Source organism: Cavia porcellus, unplaced genomic scaffold, assembly GCF_034190915.1.
Source record: "Cavia porcellus strain 051 isolate PalLab524CR breed Dunkin Hartley unplaced genomic scaffold, mCavPor4.1 scaffold_6, whole genome shotgun sequence".
Taxonomy (NCBI): Eukaryota; Metazoa; Chordata; class Mammalia; order Rodentia; family Caviidae; genus Cavia; species Cavia porcellus.
In genome coordinates, this window is record NW_026947489.1 from 83,793,328 (window position 1) to 83,817,552 (window position 24,225).

The 24,225-nt window shown below is 42.4% G+C and overlaps 1 protein-coding gene, 1 long non-coding RNA gene and 1 pseudogene across 5 annotated transcripts; 1 reads left to right on the forward strand and 2 right to left on the reverse strand.

The window, feature by feature from the left end:
- Positions 1-982: 982 nt before the first annotated feature.
- Coil (coilin) lies at positions 983-15,511 on the forward strand. Of its 4 annotated transcripts, none has more exons than XM_063251273.1 (7): positions 983-1,268; positions 7,339-8,431; positions 8,542-8,664; positions 8,887-8,934; positions 9,887-9,956; positions 12,794-12,882; positions 14,545-15,511. In XM_063251273.1, the coding sequence occupies exons 1-7, from the start codon at positions 1,024-1,026 to the stop codon at positions 14,632-14,634; spliced, it is 1,758 nt and encodes a 585-aa protein (XP_063107343.1). In that variant the 5' UTR covers positions 983-1,023; the 3' UTR covers positions 14,635-15,511. The 4 variants fall into 4 exon arrangements, with proteins under 4 accessions (XP_063107343.1, XP_063107344.1, XP_063107345.1 ...); XM_003467016.5 differs by having other exon boundaries at positions 985-1,268; positions 8,542-8,628; XM_063251274.1 differs by lacking the exon at positions 8,887-8,934 and having other exon boundaries at positions 8,542-8,628.
- Positions 5,079-6,519, reverse strand: LOC111755938 (large ribosomal subunit protein uL15-like; annotated as a pseudogene).
- On the reverse strand, positions 13,316-18,753 carry LOC134476523 (uncharacterized). Its single transcript, XR_010048255.1, has 2 exons — positions 18,350-18,753; positions 13,316-17,012 (listed from the first exon to the last, which is right to left on the reverse strand). It is a non-coding gene; the product is annotated as an uncharacterized LOC134476523 (long non-coding RNA).
- Between the last annotated feature and the right edge of the window lie 5,472 nt (positions 18,754-24,225).

Sequence of the window (24,225 nt, forward strand, 5' to 3'; positions counted from 1 at the left end):
AATCCTTAACAAGCTCTTTAAAATTAAAAAAAATTTTTTGAGACATAGTCTTGCTAATATAATTCAAACTGGCCTTGAACTCACTATGGGTAGCCCACACTGGCCTGGAACACAGGGGGATTCTCCTGCCTCAGTCTCCCAAGTACTGGGATTACAGGTCTGCACCACCACACCCGGCTTAACCTTTGTTTTCTTTCTTTCTTTCTTTCTTTTTTTTTTTGTCTTTTTTGAGACAGGGTCTCAAGCTATGCAGTTCAGGCTGGCCTTGAGCTCACTTTGTAGCCCAGGCTGGTCTCAAACTCACAATGATCCTCCTGCCTCAGCCTCCTGAGCGCTGGGATTACAGGCATGAGCCACCACGCCCAGCCTTAACCTTTGTTTTCGATGTATCTACTGATGGCTAGCTATCTGTTTATTAGGCTAGTGATCTTGGGTTTTTTAATCTCCTGAGGATACACTTCATAACTCATTTTATCATGAAATTAGAGGAGTTAATATGTATTATAAAAGGAATGGAAATTCTAGATCAGGAAGTAAAGGAACAATATAGGTTTTCTGATTTGCTTACCTAAATTAGTGAGTGGTAGTGGGTATCCAGTGCCTAAGGTATTTATATTCCACTGGATGCATTTAGAAAAGTGATTAATGGTTTTATTTTAAAATGTCAATATTGATAATGAATTAGGAATTATATTTTTCAACGGTATGGCAAAGTTAACTATGTTCCAAGTGATCATTTTAAAACTTTTTACATATATGAGCAACTATCTTAGAAGACATTTATCACAGCGACTTGCCGAAATTCTGACTCCACATAGTGCTCGATAGGACAGAAATAAAAAGATTTCGTTTATAATCTTCCCCAGCCCTGTTCACGCTCCAAATTCTCACAGGGGACAAAGCCTGTAGCAGCCCCTCGCCACCGCTAGGCGGCGCAGGTTAGCGGCCCCGAGGGGCGGGTCGTTGGAACGCGCCTCTCGCTACCCCCGTGGTCTCTCTCGGCCTCCGTTGAGCAGGAGCAACATGGCAGCCTCCGAGATGGTTAGGCTTCGGCTTCAATTTGACTATCCGCCTCCAGTCACCCCGCATTGTACGGTCTTCTGGCTTCTGGTAGACATGAACAGATGCCGAGTCGTCACAGATCTCATTAGTCTCATCCGTCAGCGTTTCGGCTTCAGTTCTGGCGCCCTCCTAGGCCTCTACCTGGATGGGGGGCTCTTACCTCCCGCCGAGAGCGCGCGCTTGGTGAGGGACAACGACTGCCTCAGGTGCGCGCGGCGGCGGGGAGCGGGGTGCGGACGCGCTTGCGCACGCCGGGGTCGTCCCTGGCCGCTGGACCGTGGGCGGCCCCGTGCGGAGACCTGGGGTGGGGTGTCCAGTGTGAGTCTTGGGAATCTGCTTCCTAACTACTGCCCTTCCCTAGGATGCTCCTGATTTGAGGGTGGACCAGGCTTGGGACGGCTCTTATGCTAATGAGCAGTGAGGGTGGCGCTTCGAGCCGTGTTTTAGCGGATCCTCTTTTAGCCCTGTGTTTCTTGCCTGGGCTGATCTGGGATTGGGTACAGGACACCAGATTGACCGACAGGAGCAGTCGTGATTTTTTTTCCTAATGGTGAGTTGTTCAGTTTAGGCCCTCTGGCACGACCCCAGAGGCTTCAGGTTGTGTCGTTCTGTGTCTCACCTAGAGGTTTCCTCAAATAGGGTCCTTTTCCGCTGTGACTACGAACACACAAAATAATTTTAAAGATGCTTTTGGAGATTATAAAAACTGATATCACGGTGAGTATCCAGGAGCAATAATAGCGAGATTTGCCTGCGTGATTGAGTTGTCTCAGGAGGTGATAAGATGGGATCGTGTCAGTTTAGATTTGTTATAGTGGCCTGATTACTCAGTGATTTATCCTAGAGTGGTGAACCAGGCTTTTTCTTGCTTGTCTTGTTTTGTTTTGCCGTGCTGGAGATTGAACCCAAAGACTAGGACATGGTAGGCAAGTACTCTGCCATTTGACTCCATTCTCAGACCTTTTATTATTTATTGTGTGGCAGTGTCTTGTTTAGTTGCCCAGGCTGACCTTAAATTGTAGTCTTCTGCTTCAGCTTCCTAAGTAGTGAAGATGACAGACCTGTACCACTATGCTTGGCTCCCTTTGTTGTTGAATATTGCTTTCCCTGAAGTATATCTGAATGATAAAATTTCTTTAGATCAGGGAATTTTTCACTCTTAAATCAGGAACATTGTGATTTACATAATATACAGCTGTTTCAAATAACAATTCGAAGTAAGCATTCTTTTCCCTTTTTATTGTCTAGGTTCTCTCTGTAGTTCAGGTGCTATTTAAATACTACAGTTATCAAGGGCTATGTCCCAGTTGAATTTGCTTTCTGAACTTTCCTCTGCCTAGTAAATTAAGGACTTGCTGCTAGCTCACTACAGTTACATTTCAATTTATGAATCATCTGGGAATTATACTGTATAATAAAAATAACATTGTTAAAAACAAACATGAAAGCTGTTACAACTAATGATTACAGCATGATGCTGGCAAGAGTCTTTTAAATGTTTCAAATGCACAATTGCATATAGCAAAAATATTTCTTCAAGGGCCACAAATGTGGCACAGTGGCTGAGTGCTTGCTTGCTATAATCCTTGGGTTTGATCTTCACACTGTAAAATGAAAAATATGTCTGCAGCTGGCTTCAGTGGTAAACAGCAGATCTTAGGAAAAGACTAAATTTGAGAGGTTTTGGATTCTTTGTTTCAGATTCCTAATCATAAAGGTGATAATGTGGCCACTTCAAGCCTCAGCCAGGCAGGATGGCAGTTGCAAAGTAGCTGGTGAGGCCCAGTGGGGTAAAGCCTCCCCCTTGTACATATCTTGTTGAGTTTTATCTTCAGTCAATGGGACACATTCATTAAAAACCCATTTGTCTTGGTTACTTTTCTCTGGTTACTGAGACTACCACATGCCCAAAATGAAGGAAGGAAAGGTTTATTTAGCTCACAGTTTGTGGAGGTTTCAATCCATAGTCAGTCCAAGGCAAGGTGGCACATGGCAGAGGACAACAGTTCATAGCAGCCAGAAGTCAGTAAAAGCAACAAGAGCAAAAATAGAGAAACTTGCAGAAAAAACTTTCAGTCCCTTGTATTGTGTGTATGTCACACTCACTTGGGTGTAGTACTCATACACATAATCCCAGCATTGAACCATGAATCATTCACAAACTCTGGAAGCCTGCCCCCATGACTCCATAAGGCTTTGAGGGGGTAACATCTAGACACAAACATAACACCATCGATGTCTGTCAAAGGACTAACAGCTTTCATTGTGTTAAAAAAAAAAATGGAGCTGCCATTCAACTAGCACTTGCCCTGAGCCAGGTATGCTATAATGTATGGTAGGCCATTTGAGTACTGTCATTATCATCATTATCATTTTTACAGATGAGAATTGTTGAGGTAGTGATTTTTCAACATTATAAGCAAAACTGCAGATCTAAAGAAGGCACTTGCATTTTGAAAATACTGCCCTGTTTGCCCTGCAAAGAGTTAGAATGAAAAGTGAAAGATCTATTCTAGAAATTCCTTGGAATCAATTTCTTTCCATCTCTAATTACCTACATAATTCACTTGTTTGTAAAAGGGCAATATCCAATTTTGTTTGTTTGTTTCTGTTTGTTGTGATCCGTGTAGAGAAATGAACATTATTAAGTAAACGTGTCCCCAGAAAGGATTGGAAACTAAGCAGACTTGGGAACCAGGCCTTGTCCTCTGAGTGGCGTTTTGCTTCACTGTCTTAACTTATTCCCTCCTTACCAATTCTGGCAGTTAAAAGCCAGGACCTTGAGCATGATAGGCAAGCACTCTACCACTGAACTATATCCCCAGCTTTATGTGAACATTTTCTAAACTGAAATTCACTTTGGGAACTATTGGGGTCTAGATCCTCAATCTCCCAAACGAGTGCATGGCAAAGGCCCAAATGAATGAGCTAAATGGTATAATCTTTAGGGCTCCAGGGGAACCAAAACCCTCTGCAGGGTTCTTAAGTATGGTGGCTGAAACAGACAAGGTCTCTGGATGGCCCGTATTTATTCAGACGAAGGAGTTAGAATGGAATATACAAGAAACTTGAGCAGGATCTTGAGAGAGGTTCAAGTACCCCCTCCAAGCACCAGATAATGCTAATTAAGGAGAACTATCCTAGCTGGGTGTGGTGGCGCACTCCTTGTAATCCCAGCACTCAGGAGGCTGAGGCAGGCAGATTGTTGGAAGTTGGAGACCAGCCTGAGCTACAAAGCAAGCCCGAGGTCAGCCTGAGCTACATGGTGAGATCCTGTCTCAAAAAGACAGAAAAACAAACAACAAAACAAACCACTATCTAGGAGAAAGTCTCCTGGTGTCCTCAGCTGTGGCCTCCTTGTTCTCAGTTAACCCATGCCACAGCCCTGCACCTACATTCAGCTTCAGCAGCTCCAGCAGGCAACAGTGAAGTATTGAGGCCCTCGCAGCCCCTGGGCATGCCTCTCAGCCAGATGTGCAGAGATCTGTCCTCTTCAAGATGGCTGAGGTGATGCTAACAGCTGCCCTGGAAAGCCTGCTAGTGTTGTCAACTCTGGGAAAAGGCAGGGCTGCTGCCTAAACCGGACGCAGCATGTGCTGTGATTCAGTGATTTAATAAACTCCAATGACTGAGGAGAAAGTCTGGTATTGTTTTCGAGGTTTGATAGAGAATTTGGTTCTAATTGGTCATCTCAGAATAGAAATTTGAATCATAGCATTGCTATAAGAAAAAGCAAATTAGTAAAAAAAAAAAAAAAAAAAAAAAAAGTTAAGAAAAGAAATCTGATATTCTGGGATTTTTAACATGCCAGACTAACTTTTGCCAGATTTATTCCTTACTGTTATGCTGGGGTCTTCTAGAAACAGAAGGGAATGTGTTTTAGTGAGTTAAATCCCTGGTCCTTCAGAATTTTCTTTCTTTATTCTACTCCTGCTATTAGTACCTTTTTTTTTTTTTTTTTTTTTTTTTTTTTAAATCATTTGTTAGCATTTTAATGAGCCACCTATCCTGTGCCTTCAAGCCACCAGGGGACCTTTAATCTTCTCCGCTGCTCTTGTGCTGAAGAATTTGGCCTTCACGATGACAGGCTGCATTGGGAGCTTTCCCTTCCCAAGGGATCACACCCCAGTCTCGTTTGTGGCAGCGTTTACTCATGTGTGCTCACTGACCAGTGTCCACAATCTGTCAGGCTTGACAGTTGGGCAGAGGCTGTGGTTTGTCTTTAAGTGGTAAAGCCTCCTACCAGCCTTCCCAGAGTAACCTGGGTGATATTTGTCCAAGTTGATTCTGTGGTGGTACAGCCTTCAGCACTCCCCTGGCCTGCGGTGCTTCCGGTGCTTGCCAGTATAGCCCTGGCCTCAGCTCACAAGCCCCGAAGCCCCTAGGCCTTCCTTAGTCTGGATGGCCTGTCGGCGGCTGAGATGAAAGAAGAGTAGCTCTCGTTGACTTGTATGTTTCCTTATAGTTGTGTTTTCTGAGGAATAATTGAGACTTTTTTTCCAAATACCACATGGAAGAGGTAAATCCATAGGGATTACTATCTTTAAAAAAATACATAGAATGCCTATAATGTTCAGATGTTCTTCTCATTTACCAGTTATAGTTTATTTTCAACTGTGATTGTCTGCATCTTTTCCTGTTTACAGAAAAACTTGATGGACTGTATAGCTGTATATAAATAGCATTATGAGTGTAATGTGTTTTCAGGGAGCACTTCGGAGCACTGAAAGGACTGTCAAGCCTTCTCTCATCAGACTGCACATTTCAGGCCTAGGTGTTGCCAGTTGAGGGAAGAAAATTGCTTTCCTATGGTGAAATAAACTTCGATTAAAATGTATATTATTATATTGGGCTCTCTAGAGAAATAGAGCTAAAAGGTTACCTTAAAGAAGTGAAAAATAGAATAGTGGTCATCAGAACATGGGATAAACCTAGGGGAAAGGATAGTACCAAAGTAGAAGGAATAACTTCTAATATCCTGTGGCGCTGTAGGACTGCTACGTTAGCAGCAATTAATTGAACATTTCCAAACGACTAGCGAGAGGATTTCCCACAAATGCTAAACATCTGAAGTTCAGATGTGCCAGCTACCCTGATCTGATTTATAAGATGTAGGTTCCAGTTCATATGCATACATAGACATTGAGCATTCTGTTTTCTGCTTCTTTGAGATAACCTTTTAGCTTCCACGTGTAAGTGAGAACATATGGAATTTATCTTTCCATAGGTGACTAATCAGTAAGATTCCATTATGTATGTATGTGTCCATATTTATATGTTGCACATTTTCTTTTTATTTATTTTTTAAGGAGGATAAAACCAAGGAAAATAAAACAATAAAACAAATCAAAATAAACTAGTATAAGTGATACAATACTTCAAAATCTTATGAAATCAGCAATAGTTACTATAATGCCTTTTGTTGTCTTTGAAATAGCTGCACATACCTTTGGACATACTAAAAATGGGACAGAACAGAATAGAGTAGAAACAATAAAAATAAAGAATGCAATAAAGGACTTCAAAATAAGCAAATAGTAAACCCAAAGTGGCTACCATCATATGTCTTGCTGTCTTTTAACTAGCTGCTCATGGAATCAGATTTAACATAAACACAACAAAAGAGAATAAAACCCAACCCAAGAAAACAATGAAATTGATACAGTTTCCAGGCTGGGGTCACCTCCTGGTGAGGCCTGGTTCTCTCATTCTGCAGTCTGAGAATGGCACTGACTCATGGAGAGGCTTGGTGTGGTTGTCTCCACTCTGGCAGTGACCTACACATAGTGCTGGTTTCCAGGAGGGGATCACCTCCTTGTGGGGTCTGATTCTCTCCCTCTGCGGTACACAAATGGCCCACATTTTCTTTAACTACAAGGGAAGTGCTGTACATGTAATGGAAAGACGGTGAGTTTTGAAGTTAGACAAACTGAGGTTCAGATGCCTTTTTGCTGCTTACCAGCTGTGAATCTTGGGCAGATTGCCTGTGTGAGCTCTAATTTTGCAGCCTGTAAACTGAAAGTTACCTATTTGGGATGTTACTTAGGTCCTGGAATGTGTATAGAAAACATCTGGGGCACAGCCGATATTTAGGAAATAAAACCGGCCAGATGCAACTTGACCACAAGTGATACTATGTGGACCATTTTGTCAAAAGGAGTCTGTTGGCCTTTGGTGATGTTTTAGAGATTGGTGGTAGTGACATTAGCAGATAACTTCGTCCTGGAGACCGGGTTTTGAATCTGCTCACTGTAGTGTTTGCTCTTCTTCCAACAGAGTCAAGTTAGAAGATATTGCTGTTCCTGAACTTTCTGTCCTAGTCAGCAATGGTGGTGATACTCACTTATCAGCTGTGAAAGCCAAGAAGCGGACTTCTAAGTTGGAAGAGGATGAAGAAACCGAACTAGGTTATCTACTCTCAAAAAAGCACTGGAAGAGGCAAGAGACCAGCGGCAGCAACAGCAAGGTCTCAGAGCTGTACCTAAAAGCTGTCCCAGAACAGCCTGTGAGGAAAAAAAGCAAGCGAAAAAGCAAAGCAGCCTGTGACACAGTGGAAGATGATGACAGAGAGGCCAGAAAGAAGTCACCAAAGAAGAAGGAGAAGCGCGAGTGTAAGAAACAGACCAAGAACCACAGGTTTCTGAAAGCACAGGCCGTAAAAGAGTGGAGCACCCCCAACTGTAGCCCCCCCAAAGGCTCTACTGGCAACTGCGTGGGCAAAGCCAGGAGGAAAGGCGGGGCAGGTGCGGGGGCCAAGGACAGTGCCACCTCCTCTTCGGAGTCTGAGTCTTCTCACAGCTTGGGCAGTGAGGGGCGCAGCAATGCCACTCCGGAGGCTGAGAATTCCTCTGAGAAACCGGCAGCTGACTTTGCAAGGGAAGGGCCCACTACGAAGCACATGGTGGCCAGCAAACCGTGTACGAAAGCCGCCTTTAACCTGGGCCCCGGCCAGGACAAGACCACCAGGGCCTCCTTGTCGTCTGGTTCGGACTCCAGTTCGGACTCGGACGATGAGCGCGAGGCCCCCAGGCAGGTGCCAGAGCAAGGGGCTAGCTTCTCAAAGACAGCCGGTGCGCTGGCAGGAAGGGGCGGTCTGGCGTTGGGGCCCTCGCATGTGGTGACGGGGGCCCTGGGATGGAAGGCTTCTGACCAAAGCCACGACAGACAACCTGGCCTTCTGCCCAGCTTCGGAAGAGGGTGGGGTCGAGGAGAGGACCTTCTTTCTTGGAAGGGGCCGAGGGGACGGGGCATTCGGGGGAGAGGTCGAGGACGAGGCCATGTTCTGTCCTGTGTCTTGACTAAGAACTCTGAGAATCTGAAACAGCAGCAACTACAAGAGACCGCAACAAATTTATCCACCATCATCCAGGTCAGTATTTATGGTGCGGCCCTCCTCCCCTCTCGTGGTGCCTCCACATTGCCCTCGCCTATTCCACTTCTCCCCGAATAACCAAGTCCCCGACTGGTGGTGTTTTTCAGAATCCAGTAGAGATACCCAAGAAGGACTATAATTTGTTACCACTCTTAGCAGCTGCCCCACAAGTTGGAGAAAAGATTGCATTTAAGGTATATTTTACATCAGCAACAGTTACAGCAAAAAAGGTTAGCTCCCCTCCAAGGGAATGCACTGAGCAGGCAATGTTAAAGCAGACTGTTTAGAAGACCCCTTCTCCCTGGGGGTTGCGGTGTTGTCACGGGTTCAGGGTAGAGCCTTGGACAGCAGAGGGGACACCTTTGGGGCTGTGTGTTTTCCTGAGGGAGGAGCCAGGGAATACAGCTGTATTAGAGGACTTGTATACTTGTGGGTTTTGTCTTCTTTTTTAGCTTTTGGAACTAACGTCTGATTATTCTCCTGATGTCTCCGACTATAAGGTAAGGTTGTTTGTTTTAAAGTAATTAAGTTAGTTGGGAATGGTGACATCTACCTGCTTATCGCTTGAGCCCAGCAGTTCAAGGCCATCCTGGGTAATATAGTGAGACCTTGCCTCTACAAAGGAATTTTGTTAAAAATCCAGTTGTCAATATAATAAAACTAAAGTTATAGTTAATACTAATAGATTGGATATTATGGATTTTTGATATTATAGTTTTTTAAGAAGGAAATAATTAATAAATTAGGAAATGACAACATGGAACCAGATGTGGTAGCGCACTCATGTAATCCCCGCACTTGGGAGGCTGAGCCAGGAGGATCACCATGAGTTCAAGCCAGTTTTGGCTGCATAGTGAATTTAAGTGCATCCTGAACTACCTAGTGAGACCTTACTTCAAAAAACAAAACAAAATTATTAAAATGTAAACTTGTTAATATCACTATAAAGTCTCCCAATGTTTTTTCCCTGGGAAGAATACAAAATGAAAATGATGAACTGGATCTTGTGTGTGTGTGTGTGTATGTGGTGCAGGGGCTCTACCCCTGAGCTACTTCCCCAACCCTAAATTTGAGTCTTTTTTTTTTGTTTCATTTTGGCTTTTTTGGTACTGGGGATCAAAGTCACAACCTTGCACTTGCCAGACAGGCTCTTACATTGCTGAGCTAAATCCTGGTCTGTGTTCATTCCTTCACGACTTTAAACTTTGAAGGAAAATAATAGCAATCAGGCACAAAGTTATAAGTATTTTCATCCTATAATTTTTTTTTTAACAGTGCTGAGGATCAAACCCAGTGTCTCACAAATGCTAAGCAAGCACATTGAGATAAAATTCACATCTCATAAAATTTATCATGTTAAGCATTTTAAAGTTTATAGATTGGTTGAGTTTTTTAGTGTGTTCCCAGTGTTTTACATGTTGATCCTTGACTTGAACTTTTTGTTTTTGCAAGGAAGGAAAACTACTGAGCCATAATCCAGAGACCCAGCAAGTAGATATAGAAATCCTGTCATCCTTACCTGGTGAGTCTTGTAGAAACCAACAAAAATGCAGGTTCCTCATATTTACAGTGGCTTCTGATCAGTCCTGTGCAGAGGCATCCTTTTCATTGGCCTCCGTTTGGCCACCGTGAACGGGGATTGTCAATTTCCACTGCCCATTAGTGCCCTGCAGCCCAGGGCCTGTGCTCCTCTCCTTGGGACATCAGTCTTCTAACTGGTGTTGGATTGGTTCTCTAAGCTGTCAGATTAATTTTTCTAATCACTGTAACGACATGCTTGTATAAAAGATTATACATGCTGGTAAAACTGATTGCAAAAAGAATATTTCTAGGTAACCTAAGTTGAATGCAGACTCAGGAGCATTATGGGAAAAGTACTATTAAATTATATATAAGTGGGGGGTCATCTGTAAAAACTTGGAAAGATTCTGCACTTAGATTGCCCTGCAAGTTTTTGATTTTTGCATCACTTAAAAAATCATTTCAAGCCAAGTGTGGTGATGCATGCCTGTGATTCCAGCACCAAGGAGGCTGACACAGGAGGATCACTGCAAATTCAAGGCCAGCCCAGGCTACATAGTGAGTTCAAGGCTGGCCTGAACTACATAATGAGACTGTCTCAAAAAAATTCAAACCAAAAAATCCACTTCAGATTAGCCAGGTATGGTAACATGTACTAGTGGGATTCACTCTAGGGGGCTATGGCAGGAGGCTTGCAAGTTTCAACCCAGCCCAGACAATGACTTAGCAAGACCCTGTCTTGAAATAAAAAATAAAAATAGGCTGGAGATGTAGCTCAATGTAAAATCCTTGGTACAAAAGAAACCCCAAAAACCAACAAAAACAAAACACTCAGAACTGGAAATTTTGGACAATACATTGGGGGTATAGTTTACAAAAGAAAAACAACTCTACTTCGTGAACTCATAAGATCTACTCATCTCTGTTTCAAGAGAGTGTTAAATATACTTTTGTAGATTTAGGCAAAATAGACTGTGATGTATGCAAAAATAACACTCTCACATATGATTTTTATTAACTATGTGTGATGGTGCTGGGGTTGGAACTCGGGCCTTGCGTGTGCTCACCAGTCACATATTACCTTGGCATCTCCCTGCATCGTCCCTGGTTAGTGCCACCTGTCTGGTTCTGAAAATCTGGAATAAAAGGGCCTTTCCTACAGAGAGCTTAAGTTGGAATGTGTTGTGGGGTCCCCAGCAGAGGGCAGGGAGATACTTTTTCATTCAGCAGACTTAAAAGCAATTAATTGTTTCTGGTTTTTGTTTTTGCTAAGTAGTGAATAAACAAAAATTCAATACAAATCAGTGAAAATTCAATACAAATCAGTGAAAAGTTTTCAGCAAAGTCCCTTCATGACACTAAGTGGATGATTGGCTGTAACTTTCATCAGTTTTCCAGCTTTGTTCTGATGTGGTTTCATTTGTAGAGATCCCCATTTTTAGGGATGGTGGACAGAGAGGTTTGTGGATGGCCAAATTCTGTGGACACAACCCGATCACTGCATGTCACGTGAGTCAGTGATGACACCCAGCTTCTGTGAGGCACTTTGAAATGACTTTCTCTTCTGTATGAGAAATATAAGTAGTCCTAGTTCTGATGTGACTTTCAGTTGCCCAGGTTTCAATAGCATTATTCCCCCAAACAACAGTCCCAGATGTGTTCATGGTAACCACATGAGGTACTGATAAGGCTGCAGCCAGCAGAACCATTATGTAAGCAGCAAGGGCATCACGGTTGTCGGCCAATCACATTGTTCCTCTCAAGGGCCGGCAGTGGTCAGTGGCCCCTCATCTAGCTTTTGCGAGCAGGTGGCAGTGTAGGCAGGTACGCTGCCTCCCTGTCTTTGGATGTTTTGTAAAAGCACTTTTTTTTAATCAAATGCATAACTGAAATGCAGAATTGTCCCACAAAGATGAAAGCTCAGAGGAGAAACAAAAAGAGAGGGAGGGTGCTGGAAGTGCATCCAAGTAGAATTTAAGGAGTTACAGATGAAACAGCAAAATGGTGGAAACATTGCCACCACTGTTCGTGTGAACGGGGACAGTGGCAAGAATACAGGTTAAAATTTTCCCAGAAGAGACGCCAGCAAAAGACTTCCCAGAGATCCCACAATGTGTAAAGAGAAACAGACTTTCAGGGCCGTTTCAGGACATGAGACCCTGGAAGGTGAACTGCCCGCAGCTGCTCCAAGGTGCAGGAAAGGTGCTGGCTTGGCATAGTGCATCTCACACCTGAAGAGGAGCACCTGTGCCAACTGCGCCAAGAAGTAAAGTTTGCATCTGTAAATATTTTGACCATTTTTTCATATCCTCATACAGTACAGGTTTTTAATGATTTGATGGCAGATTTTTAGATTGTCAGACAATCATAATTTTCCCCTGGAGTAATAAGTCTGCTGGGCATGGTTTCAGGTTGTGCAGCCCTTCTTCTGAGCCCATGCTTGTGTGCAAGGCTGAGACCAGTGTTTGCCCCAGGGGTAGGCATGTAGGTTCTGAAGAGAGAGCAGTGATTTATGTCAGCGTCCTTGTGAAACAGCTCTCTTTTGGGATTATCTTGTGGTTCCACATTCTGTTCTGGGAGTACTAGTGACCGTCCAAGCTCCTTTCTTTCTGATGAATGACAAATTGGTTCTGATAAATGGCTGGGAAGCTCGCTGTTGCTGGGACCGAGTTCTTCGAGGCCTCCTGTAACTGCGCGTTCCATGATTTCCTGTGCACGCGCAGCCTTCACATCAGTTGGGTTTGTTGTGACGGTTTTCCCAATGATGTGAATTCCCTGAGCACTGACACTCTAATTGTGCAGAAATGACCTACTGTATTTCCTCCCTTCTGGTTTTAGCTATGAAGGAACCTGGGAAATTCGACTTGGTTTATCACAATGAAAATGGAACCGAGGTGGTGGAGTATGCTGTGACACAGGAGAAGAAGGTAGGCGGGCCTCTCTTCTCGAGCTGCTTGGCCAGGCCTTTTCTTTTGACAAACAGCCTGGGGTGCAGAAGGCAGCTCTCTGGACTGCGTTTATATAAACCATCAAGGAGCAAGGCCCGGGGGTAGCTAGTCTGCCATGTGGAGTAGCAGTAGCAAGTGCCAGGTGCCAAGTCAGGGTGCCTTTAGGGATCCCAGGAAGCTATGTGACAAGATGCTCAAACAACAAAGGGATAGAGTTGCTTACAACTGTAGTTAAGCAGGGCATGGTGGGATGCTTGTAACCCTGGCACTTATGAGGCTGAGGCAGGAACATCACTGCAAATTCAAGATCAGCCTGGACTACATAGCAAATGCAGGGCCAGCCTGAACTACATAGAGACCCTATCTTAAAAAAAAAAAAAAAATTATATAGAGATTTCAGTAGAAGAGAGTAGCATACAACCTTTTATTGGCAATGCCATGTGGAGAAGGGCACAGAGTATATGGTTTAGACAGTTTTCACAGGTGATCATCATAACCAGACTCAGATCAAGGGACAGATCCTGAGTGACCCTCAGAAGTCTCATGTGCTCTGTTGCCACTGCTACCGCTGTAGTTCTTAGAGGTGGTATAAAGAATGGCACAAAAGGACAAGTCTGTCCTTTAAATTGCCATTTTAGACTATAAATTATCAGAGTGGCTGGCTGCGGCTAGCTTGTAAAGAAACGGATTTACACTTAAGCAAATGCTCTCTCAAGCTGGGCATGGTGGTACACAGCTGTAGTCCCAGCACTTGGGAGGCAGAGGCAGGAGGATCACTGAGTTTGATGCTGGCCTCGATTGCATAGTGAGACTGTATCTCAAAAAAAAAAAAAAAAGAAGCTGTTAGGGTGTTCATACTTGGAACGCCATGTTGTAAGTTTCTATATTGAAGGTTCACATTTTGTTTGAGTTGTAAATGTATAGAAACCCTGACCAGACTCTGCTTTCCTTCATTTTTTAGGGTTGATGCCATGTGTAGGGATTTATCCGAGTACATTTTTAGACTTTTTGCTAGGGTCAGCACATTTGGTCCAGTCTCCTGTACTTTATTTGCATAGATAAGCTCCATTTTTTTTTGTTGAAATGTATTCCTGCAAAACTGCACTGGAAAATAAACCTTGGCGGCCTTCCCATGCTCTTTAAAGAGGCCTGAAGTATGCTAGAAAGCTTGTAATGGCTGTGGCTGACACTAGATGGCTCTCATTAGTCATCCATGTGGCCAAGGCTGCCTTGCTTTCTCTAAGTGAGTTGTAGCAGTTTTGTTAGGCAGCACAGGACAGGAAGGACAGCTGAGGGAAAACAACCTCATGACACCAGCTTGAGTCACCTCTAGCTCCCAAGAGTCTGCAGGTCACGGGATCTTGACTCCTTATAACCTCCAACCTTACTTGGCCTCTCCACCCCCTACACCCCATGCTCTAAATCAAAATGAAATATGTTTGATGTAAAATTTACCTGCATTCTAGGTGAGTTCTTATACTCTGCTCAAATTCAGTTTCATGGCACTAAATTATCCTAGTTTTTGAACTGTTCTGTATAAATGGAAATTTCCTTGACTAACCTAAAATTTTTTAACTTACTATAGCCTAGATGACCTCAAAATGCAGTGCTAAAACTGAATATTTTTGTATTTTTTCTCAGATCACTGTTTTCTGGAGAGAGCTGATTGACCCACGGCTGATCATTGAACCCGCAAGTAACACCTGCAGTACCGAACATGTCAGAGTGTGACTGCCCCACATTGCAGCTTATAAACGTCTGCTTGGGAAAGTGACTGCAACCTGAGGTTTTTTAAAAAGAGAAGTTAGAAGTTGTGCGTATTCTTTGTTATCTTCATCTCATTGTAGAGGAAAAAAAATCTACCTCATTGCTTGACACTGAGTGTTGTTTTTTTCCTTGAGGTTAACTTCAGATAACAAAATTTAAAACTTAACATTCCCCAAAGGCATTGTTAGATGTTTGGTTTCTTTTTCTACTTTTCTGACCATTGGAGTATCGGAGTATTGGAGTTCTTGTACCAAGTACGAGAACAGGCTGCGTATCTTGTCTCGATAAGTTTTATTAGGTAGCATTTTAAAAAGATTAAAACATGTTGCTTTACCTAATTTTTTAATGTTTGAGGTGTTCCATTCAGTGTGGAACATCTTACAAATTTCAAGTATTTTATACTTGTAGTTGCCGAGAATTAACAGGCAGTTGGATTTGTTATGGGCAGTGAGTTAAGGGACCCTTTCACCTTTTTCCAATTTAAAATTTAAGGGTTTTCAGAGGCCCATGTGCAGAGCAGTGAAGGTAGCTTCTCAGGTGTGCTCGGAGGAGAGGCCAGGTGCTCAGGCTCGGGCTCGGGCTCGGGCTCGGGCTCCGGCTCGGGCTTGGGCTCGGCAGGAGGGTCCCTGCGCACCTCTGAGCAGTGATGTGCTGTTTTCCTGCAAGATGCTGGGCACCTGGCTCCGTGTGTGGAATGAGGATCTTGAAGAGAAATTGCCTTTTCTGTTATTCAGAAGCTAAAATGGCTAAATATATGATGTGAAAAGTGCTTTCTTTTAACAAAAGATCAGATCTCTCCTTCAGCTTTGCAAATTTCTAAATAAAATCATATTGAACATAATGTCCAGTGCTGAGCTGCCATGTTTATTTGTTTTCTGGTTTACAGTAATCTAAGAGTTAATAATTTTTCTAAGCAAGAAGGTTTGCTGTGGTGGAAGGGTCCAAAGTCACAGAGTGTGGTCCAGTGGAGTCTTTCAGATCTGGAACCACTAGGTGAATGAAGATGCTTCCAGTTTTTTGGTTTTTTTTTTTTTTTTTTTTTTTTTTTTTTTTTTGTATCAGGGATTGAACTCACGACCTAGCATCTGCCAAGCAAGCCTTTATGCCACTGAGCTAAACTCCTGGCCCCATGAAGCTTCTAGTTTTAATTTGTGTAACTTGGATATGTGTCACAGTGTGTAGGTGTATGGGGGATGGAGCTCTGGCAGGGCATTTGCTTAACATACAAGAAGTCGTAGCCCTGCCACAAAAACCTGTAGGTACAAATTTTAAAATGAGAAGATTAAGAGCTAGCTGAGGTAGTACATACCCGTAATCCCTACACTCTGGGATGCTAAGCCAGGAGGGTCACAAGTTTGAGCCCACTCTGGGCAGCTTAATGAGACCCTGTCTGAAAACAGTTATAAAAGGACTAGGGATGTAGCCCAGTACAAAGGTCCTTGGTTCAACCCTCCAGTCTTCCTACTGACACATACAAACAGAAATGAGTGAGATCTTGACAATTTCTTTGTACCGTACTTCTCTTCCAGGGTTTGAAAAATAAATTAAGATAGTTAGTCACACTGAACGTGTTGGCACATACCTGTAATCCCAGCACTCGAGAGGCTGACAAAGGGGATCAGCCTGGGTCAGCAAGAGCGCATCTCACAAATAAAAAGCTGGGCATAGCCGTGCACACCTCTAATTTCAGCACTCAGGAGGCTGAAGCAGGGTCACAGTTCCCCATCATCTTGGGCTACATAGTGGAACACTGTTTCAAAAACAAACATGCCGGGGATTTAGCTCAGTGGCATAAGCGCCTGCCTGGCAAGTGCAAGGTCGTGAGTTCGATCGCTGGTCCAAAAAAAAAGAAGGGAAAACAGACTAAACCAAAGATAGTCATATATTCACTAGACTAAAGAGAAGTGTTGGCATCAGGGTGTGTTTACAGATTATAATCAGCTTATATGTTAACTTTTTCCCCTACAGTGAGGCAGAAAGGTGATGAAATCAGTCCACGGTATACGATCAGCTTTGTTGAAAATAACCCACTGACTAGGAAAGTAAGTGCATCATACCCAGCACGTTTCACTGTGTTTGGTGAGACTTGTTTCATTTGCATACATTATGTATGTAGGGATGACCATGTAAAATGTACCTGTTTCTTATTCACTGAAATCAGGGATTTCCTTTCAAGTTGTGCTCAGAAGCATTAAGCAGCACTACTGACTGTTGAGTGAGAGGGAAGGGAGGGAATAAAAGTGAAGATTCTGGCCAGGAGTCCACGCCAGAGCCCAGGCACAGCATGCAGGCCCAATATCTCAGCCTCTCAGAGGGTGGAGCAGGCAGTCTCATGATCCAGCCTGGGAAATTTAACAACAGCCTATCAGCAAATTTTAAAAGTTGGGGATATAGCAAGTGGTGGCAAGCTTGCCTAGCCTGTACCCAGAGCATGTGTCAACAGTTTCCAGGACTGTTGAAAATCTCAGGGTTCTAATCTTTGGCTCACTACTTTGGGCTAGTACTCCAGAAGTACTTCTCTAGGTGAGGAAAATAGTACTTAAATGTCATCTGTTATTACAGGATTGTTCTGTGGGCTTACAGTAAGAACTCATCTCATTCTTCTCAAGCCAGTGTTCATAAATTGCCCCAAACCACCCAACTAGCATAGAATGTGTCAGCTTTCCACTGCTGTGACGGAGTACCTGAGGTCACAGCTTAAAGGAGAATTTCTTTGGGCTCCTGGTTTGAGAGAGTTTGGTTTAGGACTGCCTGGCCCTGTTGCTTTGGGCTTACAGTGAGGCAGTGCGTGGTGGAGGTGGGATCACGTGATGGGGCTGCCTCCCACCCGGCAGCCAGGAAGCAGAGACGGACAGGCCAGGCTCCCTATGGCCTATCAAGGACTCCTGGGGACCTAACTCCTCCTGGGAGGCCCTACCTCTAGTGAATCCACTGCTCCCGAGTGTCATTAGGCGAGGACCCAGCCTTCAGTGCATGGCCCTTGGAGAACATTAAAAGTCCAAACCTGGTAGAGGAAGGGCCATAGTGTAACTTTAGGCGTTTGGTGGCTGTGTCCAATGTGACTCTGTCCTGGCTTTGACTGTGAGGAACAGTAGGGCACCTGCCTCCAATCCCTGCTCTGTCAGTGTTGTCCTCAAGAGCACAGACCTCTGACTCTTATTTTGCCCATGACACAGTCTTGTTCAATGTCTCCTCCCTGTTGTGCTCTAAACTGCTTTAAATCTGCATGAAAAGCAAAGCTGGCTGTGGGTGGCACACACATGTGCTCCCAGCTAGTTGGGAGGCTGAGGCAAGACCACTGAGTCAGGGAATTTGAGGCCAGCCTGGACCAGTGAGGCCCTATCTCAAAAAGAAAAGAAGAAGAGAAGAGAAGGGAGGGGAAGGGAAAAGGAAAGGGAAAGAGAAAGGGAAAGGGAAAGACCCTGTTCTCAATTTGAAAGGAAAAGAAAGAAAAGGCCCTGTTCTCGGTTTGATCAGTCCAATGTTCGTGGGACTTTATCCCTTTGTGCAAACCCTTATTCCACCTCCATCCGTGTCACTCATACAGCTGGTCTCTTCTGCACTGTCCTTGTTCTGGACACCTTAGCGGCAGCTTAATTACAGTGTCCTTCCCTGTCTATGGAGGATACATGCCCAAACCTACGGTGGATCCTACCAAGCCTACGTCAAGACTTCTCACCTGTGAGTGCACTTGAAAGGAGCGTTCTGTGCTGCTTTGGCACATGAACTGCCCACCCACTGTTCTTGCATGTGAGGCCATTATTAGGTCATAAGGGTTACTTGGACGCCAGCACTGTGACGCTGTTTCAGCAAATTTAAACACAAAAGTTCTCTACAGATTACTGGCAAGCTAAACCCACATCCTGTAAAAAGGATTATACACCATGACCAAGTAGGGAGTTTTTCAGGAATGCGAAGTTGGTAGAACATATGAAAATCAGAACTGGGTGTAGTGGTACAGTATCTGTAATCGCAGCACTTGGGAGGCTGAACCCTGAAACTACATAGTGAGAGCTTCTCTTAAAAAAACAAAAACAAAACAACAACAACAACAAAAAAAAAACTGAGCTGGAATTTTTCCAGAAATTGATAAGCTGATGTATAATTCATATGGACCCACAATTGTTGAATGTCAGAAAAAAACTTGATTATACTTCGTGATTTCAAAATTTGGGCTGGGGATTTAGCTCAGTGGCATAAGTGCCTGCCTGGCAAATGTGAGGTGAGTTCAATCCCCGGTACCAAAAAAAAAAAAAAAAAAAAAAAAATTAAAACTGATTTCAAAATTTATCATAAAGTTATAGTAATCAGGACTGTATGGTAGGGGCTGGGGATTTAGCTCAGTGGCATAAGTACTGCCTTGCAAACACAGTCATGAGTTCAATCCCCAGTACCAATTTAAAAAATAAAAAAAAAGGCTATGGTAATACCATAAAAATAGACATAGAAAGATGGAGTAGAATTGAGAGTCCACAAATAATCCAATACATTAAATGGGGAATTTACATATGTTTCAACCAGGTTACCAACAATTTGATGGGGGAAAATAATAGTGTTTTTCAGTAAATGGTATTTGTATCATTGGGTGCAAAAGGATGAAATTGAACTCCTATCTCAAACCATATGTAAAAACTCAAAATGGATCAAAGACCTAAATGAAAGAGCTAACCAAAAATTAAACAATGAAAATTGTCATGACTTTTGACATGCATGAAAAACAAGTAGTAAATTGGACTTTCATGCTTCAGAGGATACTGCTCACACCAGGCATGGTGGTGCACACCTGTAATCTCAGCACTTGGGGATCTGGGCGGGAGGGTCACCTTGAGTTCCAGGCCAGACTGGGCTACATAGTGAGTTCAAGGCCCTTCTGGACTACATAGCAAGACACTGTCTCAGAAAACAAACAGAAAACCAAACAAAGACTGCTACCTCAAAATGAAGAGAAGTCCACAGAATGGAAGGAAGTATTTGCGTGGGCATAACATCTAGAATATATAAAGAATAAAAAGACAAATTATTAAATTAAAAATGAACACAGAATTTCAACATTTCCTCCTCCTCCTCCTCTTCTTGTTCTCCTTTTTTTTCTTCTCTTTCTCTTTCTTCTTCTAGTTCTTATTTTTGAGACAGGGGCTCACTATGTATTCCAAGCTGGCCTTGAACACACTGTGTATCCAGGACTGGCCTCAAACTCATGGTGATCCTCCTGCCTCAGCCTTCCAAGTGCTGGGCTTTTAGATGTGCACTACCATATCTAGCTCTCAAAAATTTTCAAACATGATACGGCTCCCAACACTCACATGAAAAGATGCTCAGTTTCTGTAGTCACTGGGAAACACTAATTATGACCCTCAAGAGGCTTCACATAGCAGGATCTGTATAATGAAAAAGATGGAAAAGAACATGTTGCCGAGGACATAGAGAATTTGGGGTCCTCACATATTCCTTATGTAGTTGATGCTGAAACTGTGAAATGGTGCATTGGCTTTGAAATACACAGCACCTCACAGTTGAGTTGCACAGTACCTCAAAATGTAACCCCCACAATTACCACATGGCCCAGCAACTCCTGGGATATATGTCCATGAGAATAAAGCATACATGTTTACATATAAGAGTTAAAAAGCAGAAACAGCACTTCCAGGAATATGGTGGAGGGGTAACAGCAGAGAAACAACCTCACTAAGATTTGGTGTCCCAATGGTAGCATATAGTAATATGAGGAAGAGAAGGAAGCAGGCCCTGGTACCTGGGGAGGATCTGAAGCAAGATTTGAAGCCCATGAGGAGAACAAAGAGACATTTAAATGCTTCTGCATTTAAGGAGGTTTCAACTGCATTTTCTTGAGCCTTGGCTCACTGTGTGGTGCGGGTGAGATGGGGGGGTTGAACCTGCAACCCCCCATCTGGCAACACCAGAGAACTTTACAGAGAGATGTACCAGTGGAGTGGAGTGGTGGATGTGGCAGACTGCAGTGGGTGAGGAGTTATTTGGGTATTCCCTGAGAGAGCAATTGCCTGATAACCACTTAGGCAAACCGGGCTCGGAACACAGAGAAACTGTAAGGGTCCATCTAGTGGCTTCTATTGTCAGGTGAGGCAGAACCAAGCTCAAGTCAGTAGGAGTTCAAGGAGCTAAATTCAAGCCCACAGGAGGTGCATGGAATGTTGTAGGCTGAACAAATATGGTTCCAGCCTGACAGCCACAAGCCAGCCTGAACTTCAGTGGAACAAAAGGTGCAGGCTTGCTGGGGTTTGCTATAAATCTATGGCTTGCTAGGATTAATCAACACAGGTCTGGGCTGTGTGCCTACTTTGTCTACCAGTGATAGTACACCCTGAAATGGGTTTTTTCTTCTTTTGTTTTTCCTTCTTTTTATCTTGTTTGCTCTTGATTTCATATTAGTGTTAACAATTGTTTATAGTTTTTTTGTTGTTATTCTATTTTGTTCTTGTTTGTATTTTTTCCTTTTCTCTTTCCCTCCTGTCTTCTTCATCAGTTTCCCAGAGTTTGTATAATCTTCCTTGCTTCTAATCTCTTCCTCTTCTATTTCCCTGTTTTGACTGACAAACCTGAGGTTCTGAATTTGATTCCTGATATGCCCTGCCCACCCCCAAAAGTACTTAGGTATTTAAATCTCTGTTTTCCTAACTCCTTTCAAATTTTTTCCCCTGAGGGTAAAGTCACCATATTGAGGGCATATTTACTGAATAGAATTTTCTGGTTCTTTAAATTTTTTTTGTCTTTTTGAGACAGGGTCTGATCTGTTTTAGATTGTGTTATATAACCATAAATATATTTCATAGTTAAAGGTGGCAAATTAATAATTACCACAGTGTGTCATTTTCTAGGCTGTGTTATTGCTGATTGTACTACTTTAGCTAACATGACATAATTGTTCTAATCAGTTCTTCCTGGTATGCCAAGACTGAGATTGCATAAGGATCATAAACAATACTATAGGACAGTGCTAAAAAAAACCAGGGGCTGGGCCAAATGAGAAGCAACTTCTCATCCCCAATAAGTTGAAGAGGTAGGATCTTGCAACAGATTCAAAACCCAAAAGCCAGTTACACCTAGAAGACATCTCAGAGAAGTAGTCATTTCCTAAGGATTCTAAATGCAGCAATAAAGTTACCTCCCATAAGTAATTTATAAGCATCAATACAGGAATTAAAACAAAACAAAACAAAAAAGAAAAAGCAAAAGAAAGAAAATGAGAAGACACTTAAGCAAGATGCCATTCCAGACTTCCAGCTTGCTAAAGGCAAACACAGGGGCAGTGACAAGCAACAATTCGAAAGCTACCCACCTAAACTCTAAAGTGGTAGTGATAGAAGTAACAAGGAGATGAATGAATCTCTAGAAAAAAATCAAATCAGAATAATCTCTCAGATACATACAGAGATGGTGGACATAACAAAAGACATGGCTAAAGACTCCAGAGCACATACAGATAAAAAGAATAGAGGAGCTAAGGAAAATGATGGAAACCATGAATGCCCAATGTAGGAAAGAAGTGGAATCCATGAAATAGATTCAGACAGATACCCAGGAGATTAAAAATTTCATTGAAAGCACACACAGCACAGTGGACCAATGTGAGGACAGAATCTCAGATATAGAATGCAGGATTGTGATTAGTGACCATGAAAAGAAAGATTCCTTAAAAAAATAGCAAGGGACCATGAGAAACTGATCCAGCAGCTGCTAGATGATGCAAAAAAGAATAGCATAAGATTAACCAGAGTCAATGAAAAAGCAGGAGATAGCACAAATGACGTAAAAACCTGTTCACAGAACTTATGGCGGAAAACTTCCCAAGCATGAAAAAAAGAATTTGACATACAGATAAGTGAAGATACAGAACTCCTATTAGCCATGATCAAAGAAAAACAAATCTACAGCAAGGTGTGTAATAGTCAAGATCACAGAAATTCGACACAAAACAATATTAAAAGATGTTAGAGAAAAGAAACAAATCATCTATAAAGTCCATTAGAATCACAACAGACTTCTAATCTATTACATTGATCTTCGGCTCTGTTTTGATTCCAATACCATGTTGATTTTACTACTGTTGCTTTGTAGTATAACTTCAAGTCAGGGATTGTGATGCCTCTTGCTTTGTCTTTGCTGCTTAGAATTGCCTTTGCGATTCTAGGTCTCTTCTGGTTCCAGATGAAATTTAGGAGTGATTTCTCTAGATCTATAAGGTATGGTATTTCTATTGGGATTGCATTGAATCTGTATAACAGTTTTGGAAGAATGGCCATCTTCACAATGTTTGTTCTTCCTATCCAGGAGCAAGGGATGTCTTTCCATTTTCTGAGATCATCCTCAATTTCCTTTTTCAGTGTATTATAATTTTCACTGTATAAGTCTTTCACTTCTTTCGTAAGAGTAATTCCTAAATATTTCATTTTTTTGCTTGCTAATGTGAATAGTCCAGTTTCTCTTATTTCCCTCTCTGTGATTTTGTTGTTCGTGTATAGGAATGCTATTGATTTCTGAGTATTGTCAACACAAACCCTCAAAATTAAGCCTTAAAAGAAAACAGTCTCCAACTCAGTTTTATATAGCCTGTAAAACTATCTTTCAAAATTGATAGAGAAATAAGATACTTCTATGACAAAGAACACCTGAGAAATTCATGAACACCAAACCAGGACTTCAAAACATTTTGAAGGATATTCAGACTCTTTAATGACATTGAAAGGGAAACAATACCCCAAAATTCATCCCAGGAAGCAGGCACTTTCCTATTACCAAAACTATAAAAGAACCCAACCAGGTAAGAGAAGTATAGGTCAGTCTCCCTAAAGAATATAGATGCAGAAATTCTCAGTAAGACACTGGCAAACAGAATGTAGCAAATCACCAAGATTATACACCAAGACCAACTAGGATTCATCCCAGGGATGCAGGGACGCAGGGATGGTTCAGCATATGTAAATCCATAAATGTAATATACTGTATTAACAGAGCCAAGGGCAAAAAACATGACCATCATAATAGATGCAGAAAAAGCTTCTGACAAAGTCCAAAACCCCCTCATGATAAAACTACAGAAAATTGGAATAAATGGTCTTTATGTTAATCTGATAAAGCTGTCTATAACAAACTGACACCCAATATCATACTATGGACAAAAGCAGAGTGAAAGCTTTCACTCTGAAATCAAGAACAAGACAAGAATGTCTACTGTTACCACTCTTATTCAATAAAGTTCTGGAAATATTAGCCAGAGCAAGTAGACAAGAGAAATAAATAAAAGGAATAGGATAGGAAAAGAAGTTAAATGATCATAATTGGCAGATGACATGATACTGTACGTGGAAGACTCCAAAAACTCCATCAAAACACTTACAGATTTTCACAACAGAATTTAGCAGCATAGATGGATACAAAGTCAATACTCAAAAATCAATAGCATTCCTGTACACAAATAACAAACTCACTGAGAGAGAAATTATAGAAACAACATCTTTCATAGCATCATATAAAAAATGAAAATACATAGGAATCAATCTAATAACGGAAATAAAAGAA